Source organism: Filobasidium floriforme, assembly GCF_021052385.1.
Source record: "Filobasidium floriforme strain CBS 6241 chromosome Unknown HD553scaffold_4, whole genome shotgun sequence".
Taxonomy (NCBI): Eukaryota; Fungi; Basidiomycota; class Tremellomycetes; order Filobasidiales; family Filobasidiaceae; genus Filobasidium; species Filobasidium floriforme.
Genome location: NW_025763625.1, coordinates 495,968 through 519,369, shown reverse-complemented (window position 1 = coordinate 519,369; position 23,402 = coordinate 495,968). Strand labels below are relative to the sequence as shown.

The 23,402-nt window shown below is 55.3% G+C and overlaps 6 protein-coding genes across 6 annotated transcripts; 4 read left to right on the top strand and 2 right to left on the bottom strand.

Annotated features, from left to right (window-relative positions):
- Nucleotides 1-7,587: 7,587 nt before the first annotated feature.
- HD553DRAFT_339754 (uncharacterized protein) lies at nt 7,588-8,539 on the top strand (the record flags this gene model as incomplete). Its single annotated transcript, XM_046182471.1, has 2 exons — nt 7,588-8,364; nt 8,453-8,539. The coding sequence occupies 2 exons, from the start codon at nt 7,588-7,590 to the stop codon at nt 8,537-8,539; spliced, it is 864 nt and encodes a 287-aa protein (XP_046038812.1).
- Nucleotides 8,540-13,714: 5,175 nt separating this feature from the next.
- On the top strand, nt 13,715-14,014 carry HD553DRAFT_252630 (uncharacterized protein; the record flags this gene model as incomplete). Its single annotated transcript, XM_046177326.1, has 1 exon — nt 13,715-14,014. A coding segment is annotated over one exon (300 nt), but the record flags the coding sequence as incomplete, so codon positions are not given.
- A 561-nt stretch (nt 14,015-14,575) lies between these two features.
- HD553DRAFT_268432 (uncharacterized protein) lies at nt 14,576-14,845 on the top strand (the record flags this gene model as incomplete). Its single annotated transcript, XM_046177578.1, has 1 exon — nt 14,576-14,845. A coding segment is annotated over one exon (270 nt), but the record flags the coding sequence as incomplete, so codon positions are not given.
- Nucleotides 14,846-18,373: 3,528 nt separating this feature from the next.
- Nucleotides 18,374-20,011, bottom strand: HD553DRAFT_306307 (ribosomal protein L22). The gene is made up of 5 exons (XM_046179260.1): nt 19,918-20,011; nt 19,772-19,853; nt 19,452-19,695; nt 19,167-19,371; nt 18,374-19,092 (listed from the first exon to the last, which is right to left on the bottom strand). The coding sequence occupies exons 1-5, from the start codon at nt 19,946-19,948 to the stop codon at nt 18,854-18,856; spliced, it is 801 nt and encodes a 266-aa protein (XP_046038809.1). The 5' UTR covers nt 19,949-20,011; the 3' UTR covers nt 18,374-18,853.
- A 214-nt stretch (nt 20,012-20,225) lies between these two features.
- Nucleotides 20,226-22,478, top strand: HD553DRAFT_175514 (pyridoxal phosphate-dependent transferase). The gene is made up of 8 exons (XM_046176919.1): nt 20,226-20,666; nt 20,739-20,900; nt 20,977-21,302; nt 21,371-21,446; nt 21,519-21,602; nt 21,671-21,687; nt 21,751-22,018; nt 22,088-22,478. Exons 1-8 carry the CDS (start codon nt 20,369-20,371, stop codon nt 22,465-22,467), a joined length of 1,611 nt encoding a protein of 536 aa, XP_046038808.1. The 5' UTR covers nt 20,226-20,368; the 3' UTR covers nt 22,468-22,478.
- On the bottom strand, nt 22,103-23,327 carry HD553DRAFT_175544 (uncharacterized protein). Its single transcript, XM_046176920.1, has one exon. The coding sequence runs from the start codon at nt 23,278-23,280 to the stop codon at nt 22,489-22,491; it is 792 nt and encodes a 263-aa protein (XP_046038807.1). The 5' UTR covers nt 23,281-23,327; the 3' UTR covers nt 22,103-22,488.
- Between the last annotated feature and the right edge of the window lie 75 nt (nt 23,328-23,402).

The window sequence follows — 23,402 nt, the reverse complement described above, 5'->3', positions numbered from 1 at the left end:
AGCGGAGGTACCCGCCGGGGATTACCGACCCCGACCCCCGAAGACCAAGGCCGCAGAGCCTAAACGCTTCGATGGGTCGAAGAGAGAGGAAGCGGAGGACTTTGTGGAGACATGCGTCATCTACCAAGGACTCCGACCGGAGGAGTTCCCCACGGAACGCACCAAGATCCTATTCGCGATAGGATACCTCGAGGGGTCGGCCAGGCAATGGTCGAAGAAGTACATCGGCGCCGAAGGGAAGGTGTCGACCTGGGAGGAGTTCACCGATGAGCTCCTGCACTTCTACGGGCTGGGGAATCGGAGGTTGGAGACGGAAGAAGACTTGGTGCACCTCCGCCAAGGGAACTCGTCGTTCGACGACTACATGAACAAATTTAATGCGCTGGCAGCCAGGTTGCCCGACATGGACAGGTATTCCAAACGGATGATCTTCCAGGCAAACCTGTCGGCCGCGTGGAAGAGCGCCATCACGGAGATGGATGTGGGGAAGCACGTCGGAGTGGAGGAGTTCCAGGAGAAGTGCTACAAGTACGCCCACAAGGTGGTGAGCACTTCGAGGTCCCACTCGTCAACGACGGCGGCAAGGTCGCACCCTACACCCGCGCGAACGTACGGTCCCGTGGTGAACGTGCAAGCGGCTCCGGCAGCAGGGAACGCTCCGGCGGCCAACCCCGGTGGGTCAACTCCAATGGAGGTTGACGCCGGACGATTGGCGAGAGACCCTAACGGGTGCTACAACTGCGGGGTCCCTGGTCACCGGGCGCGGGATTGCACCCAACCCCGACGGGCCCGCCGACCGCCCCAGAACGGGTATCGTAGCAACGTCCACGTTGCGGCGGCCGTGTTGGAGCCCGAGGAGCACGATGGGGAGGAAACCGAAGGTGTTTGGAACATGTAATCGTGTTAGCTCCGATGACCATGCCCATGCGATCCTTACGAACGAGTGATACGACAAGTTACGAGTCTGAACTTTATGAACTTTACGAAACGAACGAACGAGAAGAAGAGCGCGGGGCACGCATCGATAAAGACCCCGACGACAAGAAAGATACAAGAAGGAGCCCTATTTGTATAGCGGGGGGCCCAATCCCGCTCGTACCTACCACCGGTGCTAGCCGCCGGTGTTTACCAACGGTGAATCCTCCCCTGCCTCGTTGACAACAGAAACAATTCTGTTTATCGATATGGGCCTTGTCATCGGATCCTGGCGGTGGTGGTACGGTGCCTAGTCGGCGTCGAAGGTCTCCTCGCCCCCGGCAACGGCGTTCTCCTGCTCGACGACGGTCTCCTGTTGGGCGACCTCGCGATGGGTAACGACTAACGAAGAAGAAGACGGACATGAGAACTGAACAGGTAGGGTAGATCGGAGATGGAAGGTGCTTACTCGCTTGCCTGAAGGGGATGAACTGGTTCAGGTTGGTCGGAAGAGAGAGGGAGACGGCGTCGAGCTCCTCGGCGGTGACCTTTCGGATCCATCGCAACTAGAAGTCCGACGGAAATCAGCGTCGGAGGTAAGCGGCGGACAAAGCAAGACGACTCACCCTCTGGACAATTCCGACGATGTCGTCCCGGGTCGAGTTACGAATGCCGACGGGCAAGCTGTCGCTGGCGAGGTAGTTGGCGCCGAGAACGAGTCGAGTCAAGAAGTCGGTCCCGGGGTTGGTGAACGACGGGTGGACGGGAAGAACGTTGTCGCAGCGGGACTTCGACTTCGAGCATCGGAAACACGAAGAGGCCTTCGAACCTTTCCCGGGAGCGGAGGGAAGTCGGCGGCACAAGACGAGGCCCTCGTAGAGAACCTTGTCGACGACCTGGTACCCTTGAAGAGCAGGGTTACTGAGGCTTTCGGCGGGGGAGATGACCGACTGGTCGGGAGCGCGGCGAGGGACGTATTCTTCGTGACAGGCGAGGCAGGCGAGTTGCCAGTAACCCTTGACGGTGGCCTGCGAAGGAGAAGAGCGTCGGCGCAAGCCGGAGGAGGTCAGCGACGGAGACGGACGAAGGAGGCTATCGTCGGTGACGGGCGCGGAGAGAACTTACGAGGGTACTGTTGGCGTCCTGCGAGAGGCCAGCTTGAATCGATTGGAGGATGGCCTCGTACTGGACCTCGCCGAGCTCGGGACGAGCGGCCTCGTCCCTCTTGAATTGGTCGACTGCAGATAATCAAAGTTAACGAAACGGGACAACTCCGGCGGAGAAAATGTCAGACGTACTTTGAGAACGAGTCCAAGCACTCCAGTACGGGGCGCCGGTCGGCTGGTATCGAACCCAGCGATCGGCGGGCTCGGCCTTGAAGGGGCGGGGCTTCTTTTGAGGGGACGAGAACTCCTCGTCGTCGTCCTCCCCGTCGTCGTCAGAATCGATGAATACATCTGATGAAGAGAGATCAGGATCGGGGAACACCGTCGGACATGCGCGAGAGACTCACTGGACGGAGGCGCGGTCGACCTTTTGGTACCCCTCTTCGGGGTACCGTGGTTCTTGCTCGGGGTCCCGTGGTACACAGACATCTCGGAGATGGAGAAGTCCGTCGGTGATTTGGTGAAGAGAGAAAGAGAGAGAATTGAGAGACGGGGGAAAAGGGGATATCGTCGAGGGGGGGTGCCCGACCTTATACCCCACGGCCCTCGAGCCCTTTGGCTGGGAGACGATGAAAAAACAGAGTCCAGGCGGGAAACGGAGAGGGCCTGATGTGAAGGCGGAACAAGGAGAGGACCTTTGTTTACAGCGACAGCGTCGTACGACTCGCGGAGCCGAGGGATAAAGTTCGCGCGTCGCGAAAGGAGTGGATATGCTCTACAATTAGACTCCGCCGCCAAAGGACGTTTCATCGGAACCGATCAGTGGATATTCCATCCAGGAACAAGGCGACAAACGTCATAGAACAGGAAAGAACAGCCGCCTAACGCCGCAGAGTCGTTAAGGTGTGAGAAGAGGCGACCCTAGCCGGGCTCGGGCGCCGGCCAAGACCGAATTTGGTGATGAAACGCGAGTTTCAAAGGCAGGGGGAGGTTCCCCGACAGAACCACCGAGGGTTAATTGAAACAGAACCTCGGTTGGGCGAAACGATATCGGATACATCCGAGAAGGGTTACAGCTATTCCGTGAAACGGTACGACCATGTAGCCACTGTCGTCCCCGACGATACAGGGGTCGGCGATGGGTTTGAACAATGTCCGAGATAACGGCGAAGCGAGGAGGACCCTCGGTCTAGAGAATCGGATACCTACGCCTCACGAGCCGAACGCAGGGCGATAAGGCAGCACGCAGGGGTCCAAATCAAGGTCGAGGAGAAGGCCGACGGAATCGAGCGTATCTCGTAGTTCGGGCCGATCCGACCGACGATCAAGGGCGTTCGGAGCTCGCCCTAGACGGGGGATACTGTTAGAGATCGACTGCCCCATCGGAGGTTATCAGGGAGAACGGTTCGGGCATGTTCTACGGACGCGATCGACGGACGTGATCGACGGGGCTGACCGCCGGGATGGCTGGTCGCGTCGCTCCGACAACAACATACCGGAGTATATAGACGGCGAACTTCGATGGAGACCTATCCATACCACTGTATTAGATAGTTCTCCATCCGTTATACAATCCGTAGGCTTAGAACCTAGTACAAGTCCCGCGTAGAGGAGCGACCAAGGGCACAGCAGGGCTCACCCTTAACACTCTCCTACGACCTCCGTGATCCTGAACGGGCCGTAGGTCTTCCACTTCAACTTCTTGTTCGGCCTCACGGTATTGACGTGAGCCGACGACAACATTACCATGTCGCCAACATTGTACCCCTCATCCGGTACCGCCGTACGCTTCCGATTCGCGTACTTCGCCATATCCTCCCGGGCCTGTCTCAGCGCGACATTAACAGACTCCCAGATGTTGTTCATCCGCTCTCGGTACTCCTGTATCGACTCCACAGCCGAATCCTTGGCGATAGGCATGGGGAGTTCGATGGCGTGCTCCCGCCCTTCCGATGCCATGAACGGCGACATACCGATCGCCGAGTGCTTCGAATTGTTGTAGGCAAACTCCGCCATGGGCAACAAATCGGTCCAGTCGTCCTGCTGGTAATTGACGTACGTCCGCAGGTACTGTTCGAGCGTCGAGTTACTGCGCTCCGTCTGACCATCCGTCTGGGGGTGGAAGGCGGTCGAATAACTAGGTTCGACACCGGACAACTCACAGAACTCCCTCCAAAATCTCGACGTGAACAGCGTTCCCCTGTCCGAGATGATCTGCCGGGGAAACCCGTGCAATCGTACCCACTCCTGCAGGAACATCTGTGCCAACACCTTGGCGTCGTTGTCCTTCCGACAAGGCACGAAATGTGCCCGCTTGCTGAAGCGGTCGACGATCACCAGGATCGCGTTCGAACCCCTCGACTCAGGTAGGTCCGTGATATGGTCCCACGTGATCGACTGGTAGGGCTCCGTCTCCGCTTGCAGGGGAGCCAGCTCGCCGACTGGTTTGGCCCTCGGCCTCCGATTCCTCTGGCACTTGTCGCAACTAGCCACGTACTGGCTAATCCACGCCTTCATACCCGGCCAGTAGAAATCTCTACTCACCAGGTCCTCCGTCTTGCCCCGCCCGTAGTGCCCGGCGGTCTTCCCATCATGGAGCCTCTTCAAGAGCTCCGTCTTCAAGCTTCCCGCATCGGGGACATACACCAGCCCGTCGTACATGAGCGCGCCTCCCGGGCTCAGACTGTACCGGCTGTTCGTCAAGGTTCCCTCCTTGACGCCCTTGATCAGGTCTCTCGCGACCGGATCTTCTTGTCCCGCAGGGATCAACGCTTTCAAGAACCAATCCCCTATGACGGGGATTGTTCCGCACAATCGCAACGGGGGTTGTACCGTCGCTGCGCTGACCACCAGCGCGTCTGCATTAACGGGGCGCAACAGGGTCTCTGCCTGCTTGGGCTCCGTCTCCTCCATCAACTCCTCTCTCCTGCTGAGCGCGTCAGCCTTCCCGTTCTCTGTCCCCGGCTTGTACTCCAACGTGTACAAGATTTGGTTCAGCAGCTGAGACCATCTCGCTTGTCGGTGGGACAACATCTTGTCCTTTTTGAAGTACTCCAGGTTCTTGTGATCCGTAAGGATCCTCACCGGAAACTTCCCATCCAGGTAGTGCCGCCATATCTGGCAGCAGTACACGATGGCGAGCAGCTCGCGATCGTGTACGTCGTAGTTTCGTTGAGCCGGCGTAAGGCTCTTCGACATGAACGCCACGGGATGTAGTTTCCCGTCGTCCCCTACCTGTGACATCACCGCTCCCATCGCACCTGACGATGCGTCCGTCTCCAGTACCACCTGGCGCTCCTCGTCGTAGTGAGCGAGGATGGGCGCCTCGGTGAACGCCTTCTTCAACTCCTTGAAGGCAGCATCCGCTGACTCCGGCCAGTGGTACTTCACCCCTTTCTTTGTCAAGGCCGTCATGCCTTGGATCTTCTTGGAGTAGTTCTGTATGAACCGGCGATAGTAATTCGCGAACCCCAAGAACGACTGCAGGCCTCGAATATTTCGAGGCGCCGCCCACTCCAACACCGACTTCACCTTCGACGGGTTCATGCTGACCCCCGTAGGGGCAATATCATACCCCAAGAACTCCGTCGCCGTCGTGTCGAACTCACACTTCTCCGCCTTTGCGTACAGGCCATTCGCCTGTAGCCTCCTCAGCACTTCCCGTACGTGCTCGTCGTGTGTCTCCTGATCGGCGGAGTAAATCAATATGTCGTCTAAGTAGACGACCACACACACGTCTAACATGTCCTGGAAGACCTGATTCATCCAGCGTTGAAACGTCGCCGGCGCGTTTGTCAAACCGAATGGCATGACGAGACATTCGAACAGACCATAGCGTGTTGTGAACGCGGTCTTCCAAACATCCTCCTCTTTGACCCTCAGGAGGTTGTACGCTCCCCTCAGGTCCATCTTCGTATATACCTTCGATCCCCGTAGGCGATCTAAGGTCTCCGAGATAAGCGGCAGGGGGGTCCTGTCCTTCTCGGTAATTTCGTTGAGGCGGCGGTAAACAATACACAGCCTCAATTCACCCCCTTTCTTCGGTACGAACAGTACCGGACTCGAACACGAGGATTTCGAGGGTCTAATAAACCCTTTCGCCTGGTTCTCCGCCAACCACGCCTTGAGAGCGTCCGTCTCCTTCTGCGAATGGTTGTACAACTTCCCATACGTGGGAGTTGTGCCAGGCTTCAGCTCGATCGCATGATCGATCGAGCGCTTCGGCGGCAGCGAGTCTGCCTTTGTCTTGGAGAACGCTCCGAGGTACTCATGGTACTTCTTCGGCACAACGTCTCGCAACTTCTCCATGTACTCGGGAGGATCGAGTTCGTTTTGAATCGAGTCGGTGGGCTTGACGTCCCAGTCCCACAGGTCCGGCCTGCGGGCCCGCTCCTCATCCTCCCTCGTCATCTGCATTTGAGCCACCACGAGATTCTCCGTGATCGGCTCCTTCATTCTCGACAGCGGATCGATATTCCCCGTTTCTATCTCCACCTCGTCGGGGGAGCATACTACCTCTACCTTCTTGACGCATCCCTTCTTCAAACAGTCGTCCGCGAAGGTGACCGTATTCGTATCCCACTGGATGTGTGGGCTATGGTGTCGTAACCATGTAATCCCGAGGACCGCCGCGTACCCACACAAATCCGTCAAGAAGAACTCCGCTTTCTCTTGGTGCAATCCTGTCCGCACAATAGCATGTGCCTTCTGGGTGATCTGACCACCCACTATCTCTCTTCCGTCGATGACCGTGACGGTCCTAGGGTTCTCTAGGTCTATCACATCAAAGTTATGGATCCTCGCGAACGTCCGATCCATGAACATACCCGTGGCCCCCAAATCTACCATCATCACTGCCTGCACGGGAATCCCCTGCGGGTAGAACACTCCTACCAGAGTGAGGTGGCTCTCCGGACCACTAGGGTTACCGCTAGCACCAATGTGCAGCGGGATCCCATCACTACCCCCTTTCACGTTCCCAGCCGGGGTCCTTTGGTGATCCGTTATTCTATAAGGCCTGGCAGCCGACCTGCCGGGTCTTGAGGTAATAAGGTTGCGGGACTGGGGAAAGGTAACGGTAGGCATAGCAATGTAATAACGGATGCCTAACTACTACAAGGTACTAGTTAGACGTCTACGAGAACATCTCCTAAAAGGTCTCCGGGAGAGTCTCCGAGAGGGTCTCCGAACGAGACCCCGAGGCGACGCGTGCCGTAGGTCGCGCGTCACGTGACGCCTATAATAACCTGATCCCGGAACCACGTCACGAAAAAAAAAAAAAAATTTCTCCCGCCACCCGATTTGGTAGTTGATGACATCGACGGCAGATCGACACATCACAGCGTCAGCGACTGCTAGCACCATCTTCAACGACAACCACTCGGGTAGTGAAAGCAGCGAAGGGTCATATAGGACCGCCAGACCGGTTCAACAAACACCCGTACGAACATCCTTTCGACCCCCTTTACCACAAAAACGACGGCACAGCCCCACTCCGAGTTCGAGACCACCTACACCCCCTTCTCCTATATCCCCAGCTTCTACTCAAACATACCCACGAGTCAAGATGGAGGCGATTCCTCGATTCTCCGGTAGCGAACCGAAACTCTTCTTGAGGAAGTTTGAAGCCGCGATGTTGATGCTGAAGGAGGATGTAGACGAGCGAAAAGCGATCTATTTGGCGACAGCGATGGACCCGGATACAGCAGCCGATCGGTGGCTCGAATCGGTCCCGAGCGGCCTGCGAGGGAACTATCCGTTGATGGTCGATTCGTTCAAGAAGAAGTTTTGCAAGGACGAGATGGATACGGAGAAAGGAATGATCGCGTTGAATCGGCTCAGCGAAATGAAGCTAGCTGATGAAGACATTGGGGTAGTACGAGATGGAAAATCTAGGAACAGGAAGTATGTGGAAGAGGTGGAGAAGTTGTTGACGAGGATCCCGAAGGATACGACTGAGACTTCGAAAGCGGTGGCGTTGCTGGCAAACATGGGAGCCCATACTCGAAGGCTGATTCAGAATCGAAGGCTATACAAGTTTGATGAGATCATGGACTTCGTGCGAGATATGGGTGAGATGGACGTCGACGAGGTCAGGAGGAACGTCATGATCGACAGGGGATCTGGCTGGAGGAACTCGTACACGTTCTCGCCACAGACTTCACCTCAACAGTATCGCCCTCAACAACCTCTACGATCTTTCAGCTCCTCTTACCAACAGCGACAGCCGCAGTACTCTCAGCAAGCCACCTACTCGGGATCCAGTTCGTTTGACGATCAGAACATACCTCCGGAAGACAGCAGCCGTCGGATGAACAAAGGTAGCGTGGCCCCTGATCAGCAAGTACGAATCGACAGTTGGATGAAGGCGCACCCAGGCGTATCTATTATAGGCATCCGCGGTACGCATGTCGTACACACACGGGATGTAGGTTTTCACCTCGTACGGAGGTCCGTTCGGAGACTCTCTCGGAGACCCTCTCGGAGACCTATTAGGAGATGCGTTCGAAGATGTCTAACTAGCACCTTGTAGTAGTTAGACATCCGTTATTACATTCATTTCCCTACCCGTACCTTCTAGTCCCGTGTGTTACTATTCAGGTTTGCTGGCAAACCTTATAGAATAACGGATCACCCAAACACCCCGACTAGGAGACCCCGTATACGATGAATACGTTCACGCAGTGTTACGGACCGGATAGGGCTGTCCACCCCATCCCTGCGGATGCGATCCCGGTCTTGAGCGAAGACGGGAGCATGCAGATGATGGATGGACAAGGAAGGTTCATGTGAAGGAACCCAACTGGGGAGACGCTGGTAAACGACCAGTGCGTCTTTGCCCACCAGCAACCGGAGGTAGGTGCCACGGAGGTACCTACCGCTTCCACGCAGGCCGCACCGACCAACAACATGGGGCAGACTCCCCCACAAATGCAGTCAACACCCCCAGCAGCTAACCCTGCTCCGGCCGCTGCGCCTCCTACCAGTCCGGACGTTTCCGCCCTGCTCTCCATGATGGCGAACATGCATAGCCAGATGATGGAGTTGGCGATGTCGAGGGACACTCGATCGGCGACGGCCACGGAGGAAGCGAGAGCGAAGCTGTTCAAGTTCGGTACGCCGGACAGGTTCGATGGCAGCAAGAAGGAGAAGGTTAGGGGATTCCTGGACCAATGCAACCGGGAGTTCCAAGTCAAGCCGGGGTTGTACACCGACCTTTACAAGATTATGTACGCGGAGTCGTACATGGATGGGCAGGCCCAGGCATGGGCAAGGGAGTACTCGTCGGGGCGAACTCAGGTCACCTGGCGGGAGTTCGAGGCGTTGCTCGTGGAGATGTACGGAGGTGGGAGGAACATCCTTGCTACGGAGAAGGAGTACTACTCTCTGAAGCAGGGCAACAAGAGCTTGAGTACGTACATCACCGAGTTCAACGACCTCGCCGCCCTCCTCCCAAACCTCAACGAGTACGGCAAACGGTCGTTCTTCCGCGCCAACCTGAACCAGGCCTTTCAGGACGCTATCATCCCTATGCCCAACCAGGAGCATATGACGCTGGCGGAGTTCCAGATGGAATGCCGTCGGTACGAAGACCAAGCGGAAGCCCGTAGGCACACGTCTTCGGGTAACCGTGCCCACACGAGCGGGAATCGTTACGCAGGTAACCACGTCGCTCCCCGAAACCCTGTTGTGGTGAACACCACTGTTGCCCCTCCTGCGGCGGCCGCCACGTCGGGTGCTACGCCTATGGAGGTGGACGCTGCGAGGATGCCCGGCGGGAAACCCTGCTACAACTGCTGGCAGCCCGGCCACAGGAGCGCCCAGTGCAGCAACGCCAAGAGGTCTCCACCTGCTTGGTGGCAGGCCCGGCAACAGGCTGGTCGAATGCAGGTAGCTGCGACGTACATGCAGCCTCCCGCCCAGAACCACCAGGCGTATTGGGACGAGGAGTTCGCTAAGCAGAACGGGGACGAGCCGTTGCTATGGACTCCGGGTGCTTAGGGTTTTTGTGATTGTCATTACTCATTGTTGTACCTTCGTCGGCAGGTCCGACGAAGATGTTTATCACCATTCCTTTTTTTTACGAACTTAACGAGCCAACGACAATCAAGTTTGTCTTACGAAAACAATGAAGTACCACGACTCGTTTGGAGGCCCAATCGGAGACTCGCTCGGGGACACGTTCGGAGACTTCGCAGGAGATATGAATCGCAGAAAGAAAATAGCATAAAATAAAAAAAAAAGGGAGCCGACCCCCGAACGGCGACCAAACGAGACGTTACAAACACAAACCCAAATCACGCGCCACCACCTTCACCACCACCATCGCCACCACCGTTGCCACCGCCATCACCGCCATCACCACCGTTAGGATCCTCGGAGTGCCGACTCGCGGTCCTCTCGCGCTGGGACCTGGCCCTGCTACCCCTCTGCGAGGGCTGCTTGTCGTTGGCGGGAGGGGGAGCGGCGTCCTTGGCGGGGGGCGGGTCGGGCACGGGAGTACGGAATCGGGGGGGGTTGACGGCGGCGAGGCGGTCCCGGGCTCGTTCGTACTCCAAACGAGCGTCCTCAGCGACCTTGCTGGCGGCCTCGGCGTCGAGCCGCTTCTGGCGGGCCTCTTCGTCGGCCTTCTCGGCCGCGAGGCGGGCGTCCCGTTCCCGCGCAGCCTAGGAGAACTTGGGTTAGCTCAAGACGCAAACGTAGAAAGAGAGTACTAACGATCTGGACCTCGGTCTCCTCCTCGTCCACATCCATGTCGTCCTCTTCGCCGGGCCACACGGGGAGGGGCTTGTACGAGCCCTCGGCGAACTCGAACGTGATCTTGCGGGCCTCTTCGAACCCTTCCCAACCGCGACGAGTATTGGGGTCCAGGTGGTCCCACTCCTCCTTGTTGTCGGCGATGGCCTTGTAAAGAGCTCCGCGCTCGCTCATGACGGAGACTCCGGACCGACGGTTGAGTTGAGGTACAATCTGGATGTCGGATAGCAAGCAAGAGGAGTCAATGGAAGGAGAAGAAAAAGAAAAAGAATAGAAGAAAACAAACTCACGACCGTATCGAGGAGCCTCTCGATCTCGGTCGCGACCTCATCCCGAGTCCCCAAGGCCATCTTGTCGGCGCGCAACAAGACCAACCCCGCTCGAACCCGGGTCTCGGTGTCTTCATCGTCGTCGAAGACGACAACCATCTCTCGGGGGACGGGGGCACAACCGAGCTTCTTCGGGGCGCATCGGCCGCAGGACCTGATGACATTGCCGGCGGTGTGCGGCGGGTGGATGAGGTGGCGGCAGAAAAAGAGACCCTCGACGCTGATCACGTCCCACCACGTGCCGTCTTCCGGGTTGTACGTCACAAAGTCGGCGGGACTGACGCTCTTGAACTTCCCCCCCGTCGAAGCAACGTTGGCAACACCATTGCCAACCACCGGAGAATTGGGCCTGAAGATCAAAAATCAGATATCAAAGGAGGGTCAGTCGGAGACCCTCTCGGAGACCCTATCGGAGACACAAAAACAAAAGAATATCAAAGGCTTACCAGCAACCCATTCACGCCATCCACATCCCCTCGCATCCAAGCGGAGATTACCTCCGCCGGGACGGTTCCCCGGAATCGTTCCTTCGCCTTCTGCAAGGCGTTGACCTCGTTGATCTCGAAGCCTTCCCAGTTGTTACCGCGTATGTAGCCATACACGGCGTCGTTGACCCAGTCCGTGGCGGCCTTGCGTTTGCGGGGTTTCGAGGGAGTAGGGGGAGCAGAAGGAGGCATTGTGTGAAGGGAAGGAAGGAAAGATACGGGAGATAGTAAGCTATAGGTTTGCTAAAGGAGAGAGGATACGTACGTCGAAAAACATCAAGTCGGCAAACCCCCTCGGGGGTCTTATACCTTTCACATCTCGAGAACAAGACAAAAGAACCCTAGGTGGCAACTACTAGGACAAAGCAAGAAGTCGTTACGTCGAACACGACAAAGAGAATACAGCGATATCGGTTAGAAAGGACGTCGATACATACGACATCACCTTTGTTTACATCAACGAACAATACCGCGGACAGGACCATGTTGCGATGTCCGCGGGGGAGACAATAGAAGATAGACGCGCGACGCGTCATCGTCGTCGGCTAGGCGTTTCAAACGAGTCGACGACACTGATAGACAATGGGTTCTTCATTGCAGCACCCACGGGCGCCGAGCAGTGTTTCAGAAAGAACCAGTGTACCTGGACGTACAAATCGAAGGTTCTAGACGATCTCTTCGGGGACAATAGAGCGGAGACACAAGGAGAGTCGCGGGGGTACGGACACTGGACGTTTCGAGGGAACAAAGAACTTCAAGATGAAACGTTTACTCTAGCCTCGGACTACTCGACTACTTTGGGCAATCTGGAATCTCGCCCTAAGGGGGGGATCCTATTATAGGCATCCGCGGTACGCATGTCGTACACACACGGGATGTAGGTTTTCACCTCGTACGGAGGTCCGTTCGGAGACTCTCTCGGAGACCCTCTCGGAGACCTATTAGGAGATGCGTTCGAAGATGTCTAACTAGCACCTTGTAGTAGTTAGACATCCGTTATTACATTCATTTCCCTACCCGTACCTTCTAGTCCCGTGTGTTACTATTCAGGTTTGCTGGCAAACCTTATAGTATCCGATTCCCCAGCCGAGAGCAACTTTCCCTTGACACCCGGGACTCTACCGGCCGGGAACAGCGAGTGCTATAGGTGCGGCCAGAGAGGACACCGATCGAGGGATTGTACCGGGAACCCTTTGCCTCAGATGGAGCAGAGGTACAGGTACAACGTCTCTTCCCGAAAGATTGCTGATAGGTCCTTCAGCTTCGGAACCGGAGCAAACGCGGCAGCGCCCATCAGATCGATTGCGTATAGGGAGCCAGAGTACAGAGATATGGATGAAGACTACGAGTACGGCCTTTCGTCCGCCCCAAGCTGGGAGGTGCGAGAGACGGGACGAGGTTGGTTGGATTCGGAAAACGATTACGGGTTGGGGCAGTAGAGGGCTCCCTGACCCGGAACAAGCACGAACCCTCTGGGATCGGGACGGCACGCGCGGAGGTGAGAGCGGTAAGGCCAGATGTTAGGAACCTGATGGGAGAACAGCATACAGAGACGATGAACAATGATGCGGGGACAACTTTGTACAAGGAAGAAGCTCGGGTCCAGCCGCCCCTGGGAATACCACATACGTTGCAGATCGGCGGATATACATTCTCAGCGGGGAGGAAAGGATTCGCAGACAGCTGTGCGGCAATCAACGTGATCAGCTGGGACTTTTACGGTCTTCACAAGGACGGGATCGGACCGTTAAAGCCAAGTACTATGATGGTCACAGTCGCTGATGGATCGCCCCACAAAAGTAAGGGCACCGTCAAAGCCAATGTCATCATGCAACACGCGAACGGATCGATCAAAGCGCCAACGACTTTCGAAGTGCTGGAGAGCCACGATAGTTGGAACGTCCTTTTCGGATTACCTTTCCTTCGACAAACTCGAGCAGTCATGGACTTCGGGACTAGGACGATAGTCATCGACACGCAAGATGGACCGGTCGCTTTCAAGGCCTACGGTGACGAGGTGAAGAGCTATGATGACCCAAATATGGTCTGGTCGGTGATCGTGGACGATGACGATACTGGAGTTTTACCGGACTTGACGCCCTGCACGGTGGATGCAGTCGATAGAGCGAACAGAGTCCTGACTCAAGTAACCATCGGAGACGAATTGACCGACCAGCAAAGAGGCATCGTTGAGGCAATGATCAAGAAATACCACGAGGCGTTCGCGCTTTCGCTCAACAACATCGAACCGACCGATCTTGGCGTTCACGACTTTGAAGTAGGCGAATGCAATCTACCTCTCAGGTCGAAGCGAGGTCGATATTCGGAGCCAGAGCTAGAAGCGTTGTACGCCCACGTGGATGCGAACCTGAAGGCGGGAATCATCAGGCCCATCGACCACAATCAGGTCAGATGTGTCTCGGATGTGATCCTCGCGCCGAAGAAGATGGATACCAGTATACCGGACGACAGAGCTAAAGCCATGATAGACGGAGCGTTGAAGGATTACCCGGGCAGGGGCATGGATGGGAAATCGCACCTAGAGACGTCGCCTGAGCTGCCCATCTCAGGTGTCACGACGCGGCAGGGGTCACCCCTGCGTATGCCCTCGGTGAGTCCCACCGATAGAGTTGAGAACAATCGTGATACCGCTGAGTCAAGTGGTAAAACGAACAGCGAAGCAAGGTCGGACCCAACGGCGAGATATAGAGTCGTTCATGACTTCCGCCCGTTGAATCGGAACATTCGCTGTGCACCATATCTCCCGGGCAACCTCCACGACATGACCGCGAAACACAGTGGGAAGAAGTTCCTACTCGTGTTGGATCAGATGGGAGCGTTCTTCGGATACTCGCTTGCACCGAGCGCGCAGCCCTATACCGCGTTCTATGTGCCGGGGAAGGGGCATTTCTGCTAAACAAGGATGCCACAAGGGCTCTCGGGCTCCCCAGGAACACAGCAGGTCGGGTCAGCCAAGATGATCATGGACCTAGAGTGGGATGTATGGATGGACGACTTCTTTTCGAGTTGCAACGACTTCTCGAAAGGGATCCAGCAGTTAGAAGCGCTGTTGAAGAGGGCGATCTCACATAAAGTTCGTTTCTCGCCGAAGAAGACAAAACTGTTCGTCTCAAAGACAACGCTAGGCGGACAGGTGATCTCACAGGCCGGGGTCGAGCCTGACAAAGAGAAGGTAGCAGCTATCCTGGAGTTGCCAGTTCCGACGACGGCCCTCGGTTTACTCTCGTTTATCAACAAATGCGGGTACTTTAGACCGATGATCAAAGACTTCTCCTTGATTGCGGCTCCTTTACTCGAACTGTTGCGGGATCTGAAAGTGGAGAACCGACAAGGAAGAGGCAAATTGAAGCGCGCCCTCGAGGAAAAGGATATCGTTACAGAGATGGAAAAGCCCGAAAGATTGGAGGCGTTTGATCGCTTGAAAAAGATACTGTCGGAGTACCCGATCGTACATCCTCCGGTGTACGGCGAGCCGTTCGAGGTAGCGGTTGACGCCTGCGCGAGAGGGTTCGGAGCTAATTTGTTTCAAACGCGAGGAGGCAAAGTCTGTACCATCGCGTACGCTTCAAAGATCGCCACACCTACGGAAAGCTTGAAACACTCGTTCAAGCTCGAATTGGCGGGAGCGAAGTGGGCCTTGGACAAATTCAGACCCTTGATATTCGGACAGCCTATCATCTTACATACCGACTGTTCGGCCGTCCGTGGATTGCTCAACAACGATAAACCGAGTTTCGAACAAGTGGCTTGGAAGGAAGCCATCTTTCAGTCGACGATCATCGAGTATCGCCACAAGCCCGGACGCCAAAACGTAGTCGCAGATTACCTCAGTCGCAATCCTACCCAAGAAGGTCCCGAGATTACTTCGCATGCGGATACCAAAGGCGTAGAAGTGAGGTGGATCGACAAGGACGGGAACGAGGCTCTGCGCAAACGATTTCAAGGAGACCCTTACTACCCGATAGTAATGTTTCTGAGCAAGTTGATCGATGCCGAGGCCGATGTGGTCAAACGGAAGGCGAAGGACTTCTGGCTGGAAGACGGACAGCTCTGGACCAAGAACAGAGTTACGCTGAAGCCTCTCAAGGTGCTGACTTGTAAAGAGGGCAGCGTGCGAGCTCGGGTAGCGCATCAGGAGTGCGGGCACTGGGGCATGAAGAAGTCGCGATCCTACATCGAACAGAGCGAAACTTGGTCTTCCATAACCAAGGACCTGAGGAACGCGATCGAAACGTGCAGCACCTGCATGGGATTCGGCCCGAAAACGCGAAACGCGCTCTTATGGGAGACGGCTCGTTACGCGCCGTTTGAGCTCGTCGCAGCGGACTACTTATCTTTGCCTAATTCAGAAGAGGGGCACCGAGTAGCGCTGATCGCAGTCGACGTATTCACGAAGTTCATCTGGGGATGGACGTTCAAACGTCCCGCGTCCGGAGAAACGACGATCGAAGCGCTCGAAGACCTCCGCAATCGATACATGTTGCCATCGGAGCTGGTATGCGACAACGGATCGCACTTCATCAACGCGAAAGTCAAGAGCTACTTAGGAGAGAAATGCGCTATCGTTCCGTCTGCGCCCTACGCACATGTGGGCCTAGCCGAGAACGCCAATCACCTGGTTTTGGAGAGGTTGCGCCGTTTGGTCCAAACCCCGATTGAGGGACTGGATCCGGCGTCGGCGACAAGGGACGAAAGCTTCCGAAGTTGGCCGAACTGGTTTCAAAAGGCGATTACCGCGCTGAACGACAGAAAAATGAATCTGCTCGGGGGATACAGTCCTCGAGAAGTTTTGTTCGGCAAAACAGACGATAGGCCGATTCCAGTCGACATGGCAGAAGCGGTGAACGACGGTGTTCATTTGAGGAGAGAAGCAGTGGAGGCCAGGGACGAGGACATCGAAAGACGAGGCAAGCCAAACAGAGGCGCTCGCATGTTCGAAGTCGGACAATTGGTACAATGATACGACGAGAGTAGGGACGCAACCCACGACACATCAAAGAAACTTCGGATGAAATGGACCGGTCCGTACAGGATCACCGAACTTTCTAGGTCGTCTGCGTATCTCGCTACTCCCGATGGTGAACAAGTCGGAAGGGTCGGATTCGATCGCTTACGAGCGTGGAAGGGAGCGTGGAGAGGGATAGAGGAAGGGGACAGAATGGACGGGAACGGGGATTAGTGGGTTTTGGGTTTTATTTGAGTTCGGTATTTAAAAGAAGTGAAACGAGTTCGATCAACGACATCGACAGCGACGAGGACGTCGCCATGAGAAGAGTGTGGGGGTGTCACGTGACTTCGCGACCTACATAAGCACAGCGCCGACGTCTACTGTATCTAGACCCCCTTGTAGTAGCATAGCCAACCGATGTCTACCTAGCTAAGCGCACAGAGCCGTCCGCCGTCGAACAGGGAGCCCCTCCGCAAAGAAGGGGACTCTTCCATAATCTGGACGGCCTTGTACTGGCCATCAACTGCCCCGTACACTTCGAACGAATAGTCCGGGCAGAACATCAAAACCGTACCTGGTACATTCACCTCGCGCACCCGCGGGGCCATGCGCGAATCTCATCGGCCCCAGGGTTCTGGGCCGTCGGCTCGTCTGAACCGGGAGCCGGGATATCGGGACATTATGAAACGTAACGTCAGCACGCCACCACTTCGGGGTAAGACCGATGAAACAGGGTGAATCAAGCATGTTCGCCTTGGGCACGCAGGGCTCGAGAGCAACTGATTAATCAGATCTCCAAGATCACTACAGTAGTGCATAGAACCGTTCACCTGTCAGCCGCGAGTGACCGTGTCTAAAGCGCATTTAAGAGACGCTCAGTTCTGGGCGATACCTATGATCTGAAATCTCCATAGGTGGATCTCAGCTTACTATCTGCCTAAACTTTTTCACCATAGCGCAGTCAAATCCATATCACTTCTGGCACAGTCGGACCGTGGTATCCGCCAGGCTGATGATCCCTAGCCACTAGCTCCTCGGATGACGGAGGTAAAGGGCATTCGTTGACTCAACTCACTTGTGCAACACAAGCCCCCGATGCGTGTAGGCGTAGGAACAGTGAATATTTGCAGAATCTGTCAGGATATTCTTCCGCTATGCGATGCCGATCAGAAATTCCTGGGGTGCAAGCTCCGCACTGGTTCGAACGATAGAGCTGCCAATAATATGGCCCTGAACAGACAAGGCTCGCCGCTGCGTTTCGAAATATCGCTAATAGACCACCTGGTTGACGAGCACATTTACGTTGATCAAGCGGTGGCTTGCGCTTCGAAATCGTCACAAAAAGTACAGGAAACTATAAACACAATGACCTCATTATTTAGTCTTTGAGAGATCATAGTCTGGCTCAGTCTAGACAGGGTATATTGACCGTCAAGTGACCAGGCTTCTGCATGATCTATTTGCCTCGACTTGGACTAGCAGGCACGGCATATTTCACCCACTTCAACGTGTTCCTACCATATTCTCAGAGCAAATTCGATACGATGCATCCCAATCGGAACCATCCCTGAACTAGTTCAGCTGGGTTCGCAAACACTTTCTGCATCATTCATGTCAGAAGGTGACAGGCTCTCTCCGTTTGTTTCAGTATGTTCTGTCCGTTCGAGCCGAACGACATCCGGTGCAAAGGTCGCCTCTGACTGTCGTCTGGACAATCGACGCTTTCGAATCGATTTCGTTATCGCGTGAAATTGCTCGCCCGACCCGCTGTTGACGGATGATTGTATGCAAGATTGAAAAGCGATGTCAACACTGCTAAAAGAATTGTACAAAATCGAGCCTGGCTTCCTGCTGCCTTAGACAATATCCTCGCCTGTTACTCATGGGTGATGATATGGACCCCTCCACCGGGATTCAAGTTTGGACGGGGGTCCCCTTCCAGCTAACTTACAAGTGCGATTCGTGACATTCACACAGACTAGATTCTACGGCGATTGTCCGCTTGTCATGGTGCGTGGTCCGCCCGTAGATAGTGGATCCAGGAGTGGCCTATATAAGATCGGTCGGGCTCTGATGAAGCTATTCGTGCTTTTTAGACCAAGCTTGAATCTCCCAACTGTGCAACACCTGCCGGGCTGTCTTGCAGATGCGTAACGACCACAGAACCTGACCGTGCGTCCAGCGGACCCCGTCATCTCCGTGTGACGCTCGGGCGTAACATCCCCATGTCTACATGCCATCGTATCACCATGATCATACCCTCCCACCCGTCCGCCGGGCCTCGTTGGTACACTACCACCTCCAACCGCTCGTCCCCGCATTCACAATCACCCTGTCCTCCCTGACTACCCCGGCGCTCCTGATCCTCTTCAACATCTCACTCCGTTTCTTCTCCAACAACTCTGCCCTGGTCTTTCCCTCCTTGAGGAGGACATGAAGTCGGGCTTGTTGGTGCTCCTTGATCCCGAACCTGGCCCGACCCTTGATATCTATCCGTTTAACGGTTCGGCCCTTTGATACCCAAGACTCGGCTACAAAGTAAAATGCAGTCCGGGCGTCAGTTCTAGGTCAAGAAGCACGGCGTTCCAGCGAGACTCTGACTGACCGACAACGAGCCTCCCCTGATCTAACCCCTTGTCGACTGCGTGGTTCCTAGCGAGCGCCAAAGTGCTCTTGATCCGCTCGCTCGCTCGTTTCTCGGAAAACTTCATTTGCAGGATAGCTTCGCCGACGGGTAGACCGGAGATTTGGTGAGCGAGCTTGTTGAGTTTTCGGGGGGGGATCTTGAACTTTGCTGTAGAGTACTTGTGCTATGATGATCGTTGATAGGGGACGGGCTTCAATGCTGTTCACGTATCGATAGGATCCCATATGAATGCTCTCGACCCACCTCATTGAAGAGCTTTTCCTTCCTCACACCGGTCTCCTTCTTGAACGTATCTAACTGGGAAAAGATATCTCCTTCCTGTACCTCCCCGCTCGTCGAACTCGCTGCGACCTGGCCAGCGCTGTTGTTATCCTGTTCGCCCGTTGTAGGTGCCTTGACAGAGGGTATGGCTTCCGAGTTTGCTGGTGTACGATCTCGTTTTCGTTGGAGGAAGGAGGGGATGAGCGAGTTGTTGAACATGTTGAAGCTATTCGAGAGGACGGGGTTTGTTGCGTGGTTAGCCAGGTCGCCGATGCTGTATCCTCAAGAAAGACTAGACGCACCTTCGGACCTGTTGTACGCAGATACGAGGTTGTCTACACGGTGCGGCCGCCTGTGCGGAGCGTAAAGCCGGGACCTCGAGGGCTATCAAGGGTTACACAGTCGCACTGGGTTAGACTTTCGCCGAGCGGTCCCGAATCCGACTTACCGACTCGTCGTAATGATGAACGGAGACTCATACTGCACGATAGATCTGAGAGGAGCGTTTTGTATGGTTTGGTTAGAGTATGTCAGTGATCAGTGATGTGTCTGTATCGTTCGAATGGTTGCATTGACATTTACCTCGAGTGATCGATTGAACGAGCTGATCCATCTATTCGAGAGAGTAACGCGGACATAAGAAACTATCAATTAATGTCCGTCGCGCGTCCCCCGGTCATCTCCGCCTGCAACGGGGGCATGGATGATCGATCAACCACCATTCTCATTCATATCAGTTACTTACATGCTATGACTCACTCAGTTCACTCGATGCATCTTCATCCGTCACTACCATCAGCTGCAGAGGCTACTCAACCGGAACTGTCCAGCAAAAAGTTCCAAGCCCTGAACCCCAAATCCGGTGCAGCCCATCAGACACGTAGCAGACGCAGGAAGACATGTCCACATCGACGTTCGAGTCATCGCTCGATCTCGTCACAGACTTTCTCATCGAGCGCAACCGCACCCTTCCAGACCTCCCTACTCGGCCCTCAAGAGAGTCATTAGATACCGCCCTCAAGGCTTTACCTACTTTTTTACCAGAAAGCGGATGGGGCACTCAAAGAACAATCGAGCACGTCTTGCAGAATGTCGTGCCCGGCTTGTGGACCGGCCATGCCGGGAATAGGTACTTTGGGTTGGTCACGGGTGGCGTCACCGAAGGAGCGCAGTTGGGGGACATGATTGCGGGTTCACGTTAGTTTTTCATTATGGTCGATACTCTCCTCATGCGCATGCGTCCATCAATCAGATCTCGTAACGTTCCAGTGGACGAAAGCATCCAGCTCAATTTCCCTGATAGCACCATCGGATTAGCCCTAGAAGATCGGACGTGTGATCTCGTTCTCGACCTGCTAGGAATACCGCCCGATACCTTTCGTGGTAGGACGATCACAACCGGAGCCACTGCGAGCAATATCGTCGGTCTAGGTAAGCGAGTTCTCAACCCATGTTATTTCTCTTCTCTGCCGATCTCTGGCTCATCGCGTGGTGTTCCATTTTCTAGCTTGCGCCAGAGATAGTCTCTTGTCAAACCACCCAGGCCTTCCCAGAGGCTGGAACGTAGCAGAAGATGGCTTTCCTCCCCAAACCCTCCATCCCTCGGGCGACCCGATCCCTCCTGTCCGCGTATTTTGCAGAAAAGCACACGGTTCGATAAACAAGGCCGCAGCGGTCACCGGCATCGGAAGGAGGAATGTCGTTGATATTCCCCCTGGAACGGACGCGCTGAAGATCGGCATGGACGCTTACGTACTGGAAAGAGAGTTGAGGGAGACCAAGGGGATGGGAATAGGGTGCATCGTGGTGGTCGGACTAGGGGAGGTCAATACTGTCAGTCTAGCCGCTATTGATCGTGTTATCGCACACAACGACTGACCGGTCGCCTTCTCAACGCTCAGGGTTTCTTTGCTCAGGACGTACATCGCATCGCCGACATTTGCCAGAAAACTGGCGCTTGGTTGCACATTGACGCAGGTATGCTCTCGGTCGCTCAGGTTCACGATGCAGCACGAGCTGATACAAGTCTGCCCTGCCGCTCGAACCCAGCTTTCGGTGCTTTCGGCTCATTACTGCCTGGGAACGAACATCTGAGCAGCGAGATGATGCGAGCGGATAGCTTGACAGTGGATGGTGAGCTTAAAGTCTGTGAATCACGCTGGAACGACGCCGTCTGACAAGACGTATTGCCGCGAACACAGCGCACAAGTGGCTCCACGTGAGCGCGACCCAATGTAAACAATGGTTGTGATTGGAGCTAATTTGACGGTTCATATCGTAGTGCCCTTACGACTGCGCCTTGCTCTACACCCGGACGTCGGACAGCCTCTCGAGGTCGTTCGGTCCCTCCCCTAATACTGCCGGACCTGCCTACCTCGCCCCTTCGACGATTTCCAAGGACGACAACGTCGCTGAAGATGTACAGACACTGAGGGACTGGCACCAGTCACTCCCTAGTCCGCTGAATTGCGGTATAGAGAATAGTCGCAGAAACAGGGCTCTACCGTTGTTCACGGCTTTGGTAGAGAACGGTCGAGATGGCTATGCAGGTCAGTCAACAAGGTGATCGTTCGAAGTTCACCAGTGCAAGGCTGAATCGACCTGGGCGCCTGAGACAGATATCGTGCGGAGGAATTGTGACTTCGCCAACTGCATAGCCAAGTGGTTACAAGACGCGCAGGCAGGGGGAGAATGGTACGAGCTCGTAAACGGCACCACATCGCCAGGCGAAAGGACTGTACCGCTCAATATTGTCCTCTTCCGTGGCAAAGAAGGATCGCGGTATCCTCCTTCTGACCCTGGTTCAGCGGCTCGATTGGTCAAGGCGATCAATGAGACGAGGAGAATTTTTGTCACGATCACGAGTTGGGACAGGGTGGGTGCCGTCAGAATTGCTGTTTCGAATTGGCGGACGGCCAATGGTAAGAGCGGCGTAGAAGCGAGCTCCGAGCTTGCCGAGGTCAAGGCTGTCCTGACGCAGGTCATGCGTGAGATGTAATCGCTGCCGAAGTTGCGGGCTCTATAGCGATTCTTTCAGCCTCTCGTATTCAGGGAAATCATGATCCGGGTTCCAGGGCTGCGAGAGACCGATGCTTCCATCCGGATACTGAGCATCTGCCGTAAAAGCAGGTCGCCAATCGGGCAACAGTCCATGTCGAGTCGCCAACTCCGGTTTCAGTCGGTGTAGCTTGGCAGGGGGCTGTCCACCTCCAAGTCTCATGAACCTTGAGCTTCCCCCTGGAGAAGGGGAAGAAGGGGCTTCTTCAACATCTCCCGGTTCCGCTACTATATAAGCAATTTGTTGATGTTGGAATTTTTGCATATCGATCCCGCTGGAGTGAATTCCCGTCTGCGGGTGGGCCCGCGGGTCGTAAGGCCATTTCAACCCACAGTTGCCCAGATCCTCCTGAATGGACATGTTGGCGATATGATAGTTGACTTCGACGATCGAAACCTGATCGATCCGGGTCAAGATCTCCCAAACGTCTCGGATGCTGACGGCCTGTCCATTGTCGACATCGTCCTGCGAGACGAGCCTCTCGACGATCCAGGCAGCGCCCTCGGTTTCGACCTTTTCATCCAGAATGAGAACATTATCCGTGATGCCCTGTTCGTCCAAGTCCCTACGGATATCGGCGTGGCACAATCCGTGATACCGAGGCTCGTTGTGGATATGAAGATGGTGCGTGGGAGCGAATCGGGCAAAGGAACCGAATTCGAACTCGGTATGAACGCGGTCGAGCTGCGCTGCCGTGAGTGGGCAAGCCAGATAGGCGTGCAATATAGGAACGCTGGGCTTCTTGATATACATTCTTTCGTTTGGTTCGGTGTCGTTGAGAATGTCGTCAGAGATGGAACTGCTTGGGCTTGTCGGTAGGTCGTAGTAAGTAGTGTAGCTTGTACCGGACTATAGCTGCCCGACCGCAAAACCCA

Excerpts from the sequence above, each read along its gene's own strand:
- HD553DRAFT_306307 (XM_046179260.1), bottom strand. The coding sequence starts at position 19,948 with ATGAGTCTCCGTTCATCATTACGACGAGTCG. Across the intron at positions 19,854-19,917 it reads TTCATCATTACGACGAGTCG|CCCTCGAGGTCCCGGCTTTA; the intron begins GTAAGTCGGATT and ends AACCCTTGATAG. Across the intron at positions 19,093-19,166 it reads TCAGGGGAGGCTCGTTGTCG|CCGAGTCTTGGGTATCAAAG; the intron begins GTCAGTCAGAGT and ends TTTACTTTGTAG.
- HD553DRAFT_175514 (XM_046176919.1), top strand. The coding sequence starts at position 20,369 with ATGTCCACATCGACGTTCGAGTCATCGCTCGATCTCGTCACAGACTTT. Across the intron at positions 20,667-20,738 it reads GGACATGATTGCGGGTTCAC|TGGACGAAAGCATCCAGCTC; the intron begins GTTAGTTTTTCA and ends GTAACGTTCCAG. Across the intron at positions 20,901-20,976 it reads GAGCAATATCGTCGGTCTAG|CTTGCGCCAGAGATAGTCTC; the intron begins GTAAGCGAGTTC and ends TCCATTTTCTAG.
- HD553DRAFT_175544 (XM_046176920.1), bottom strand. The coding sequence starts at position 23,280 with ATGTATATCAAGAAGCCCAGCGTTCCTATATTGCACGCCTATCTGGCT.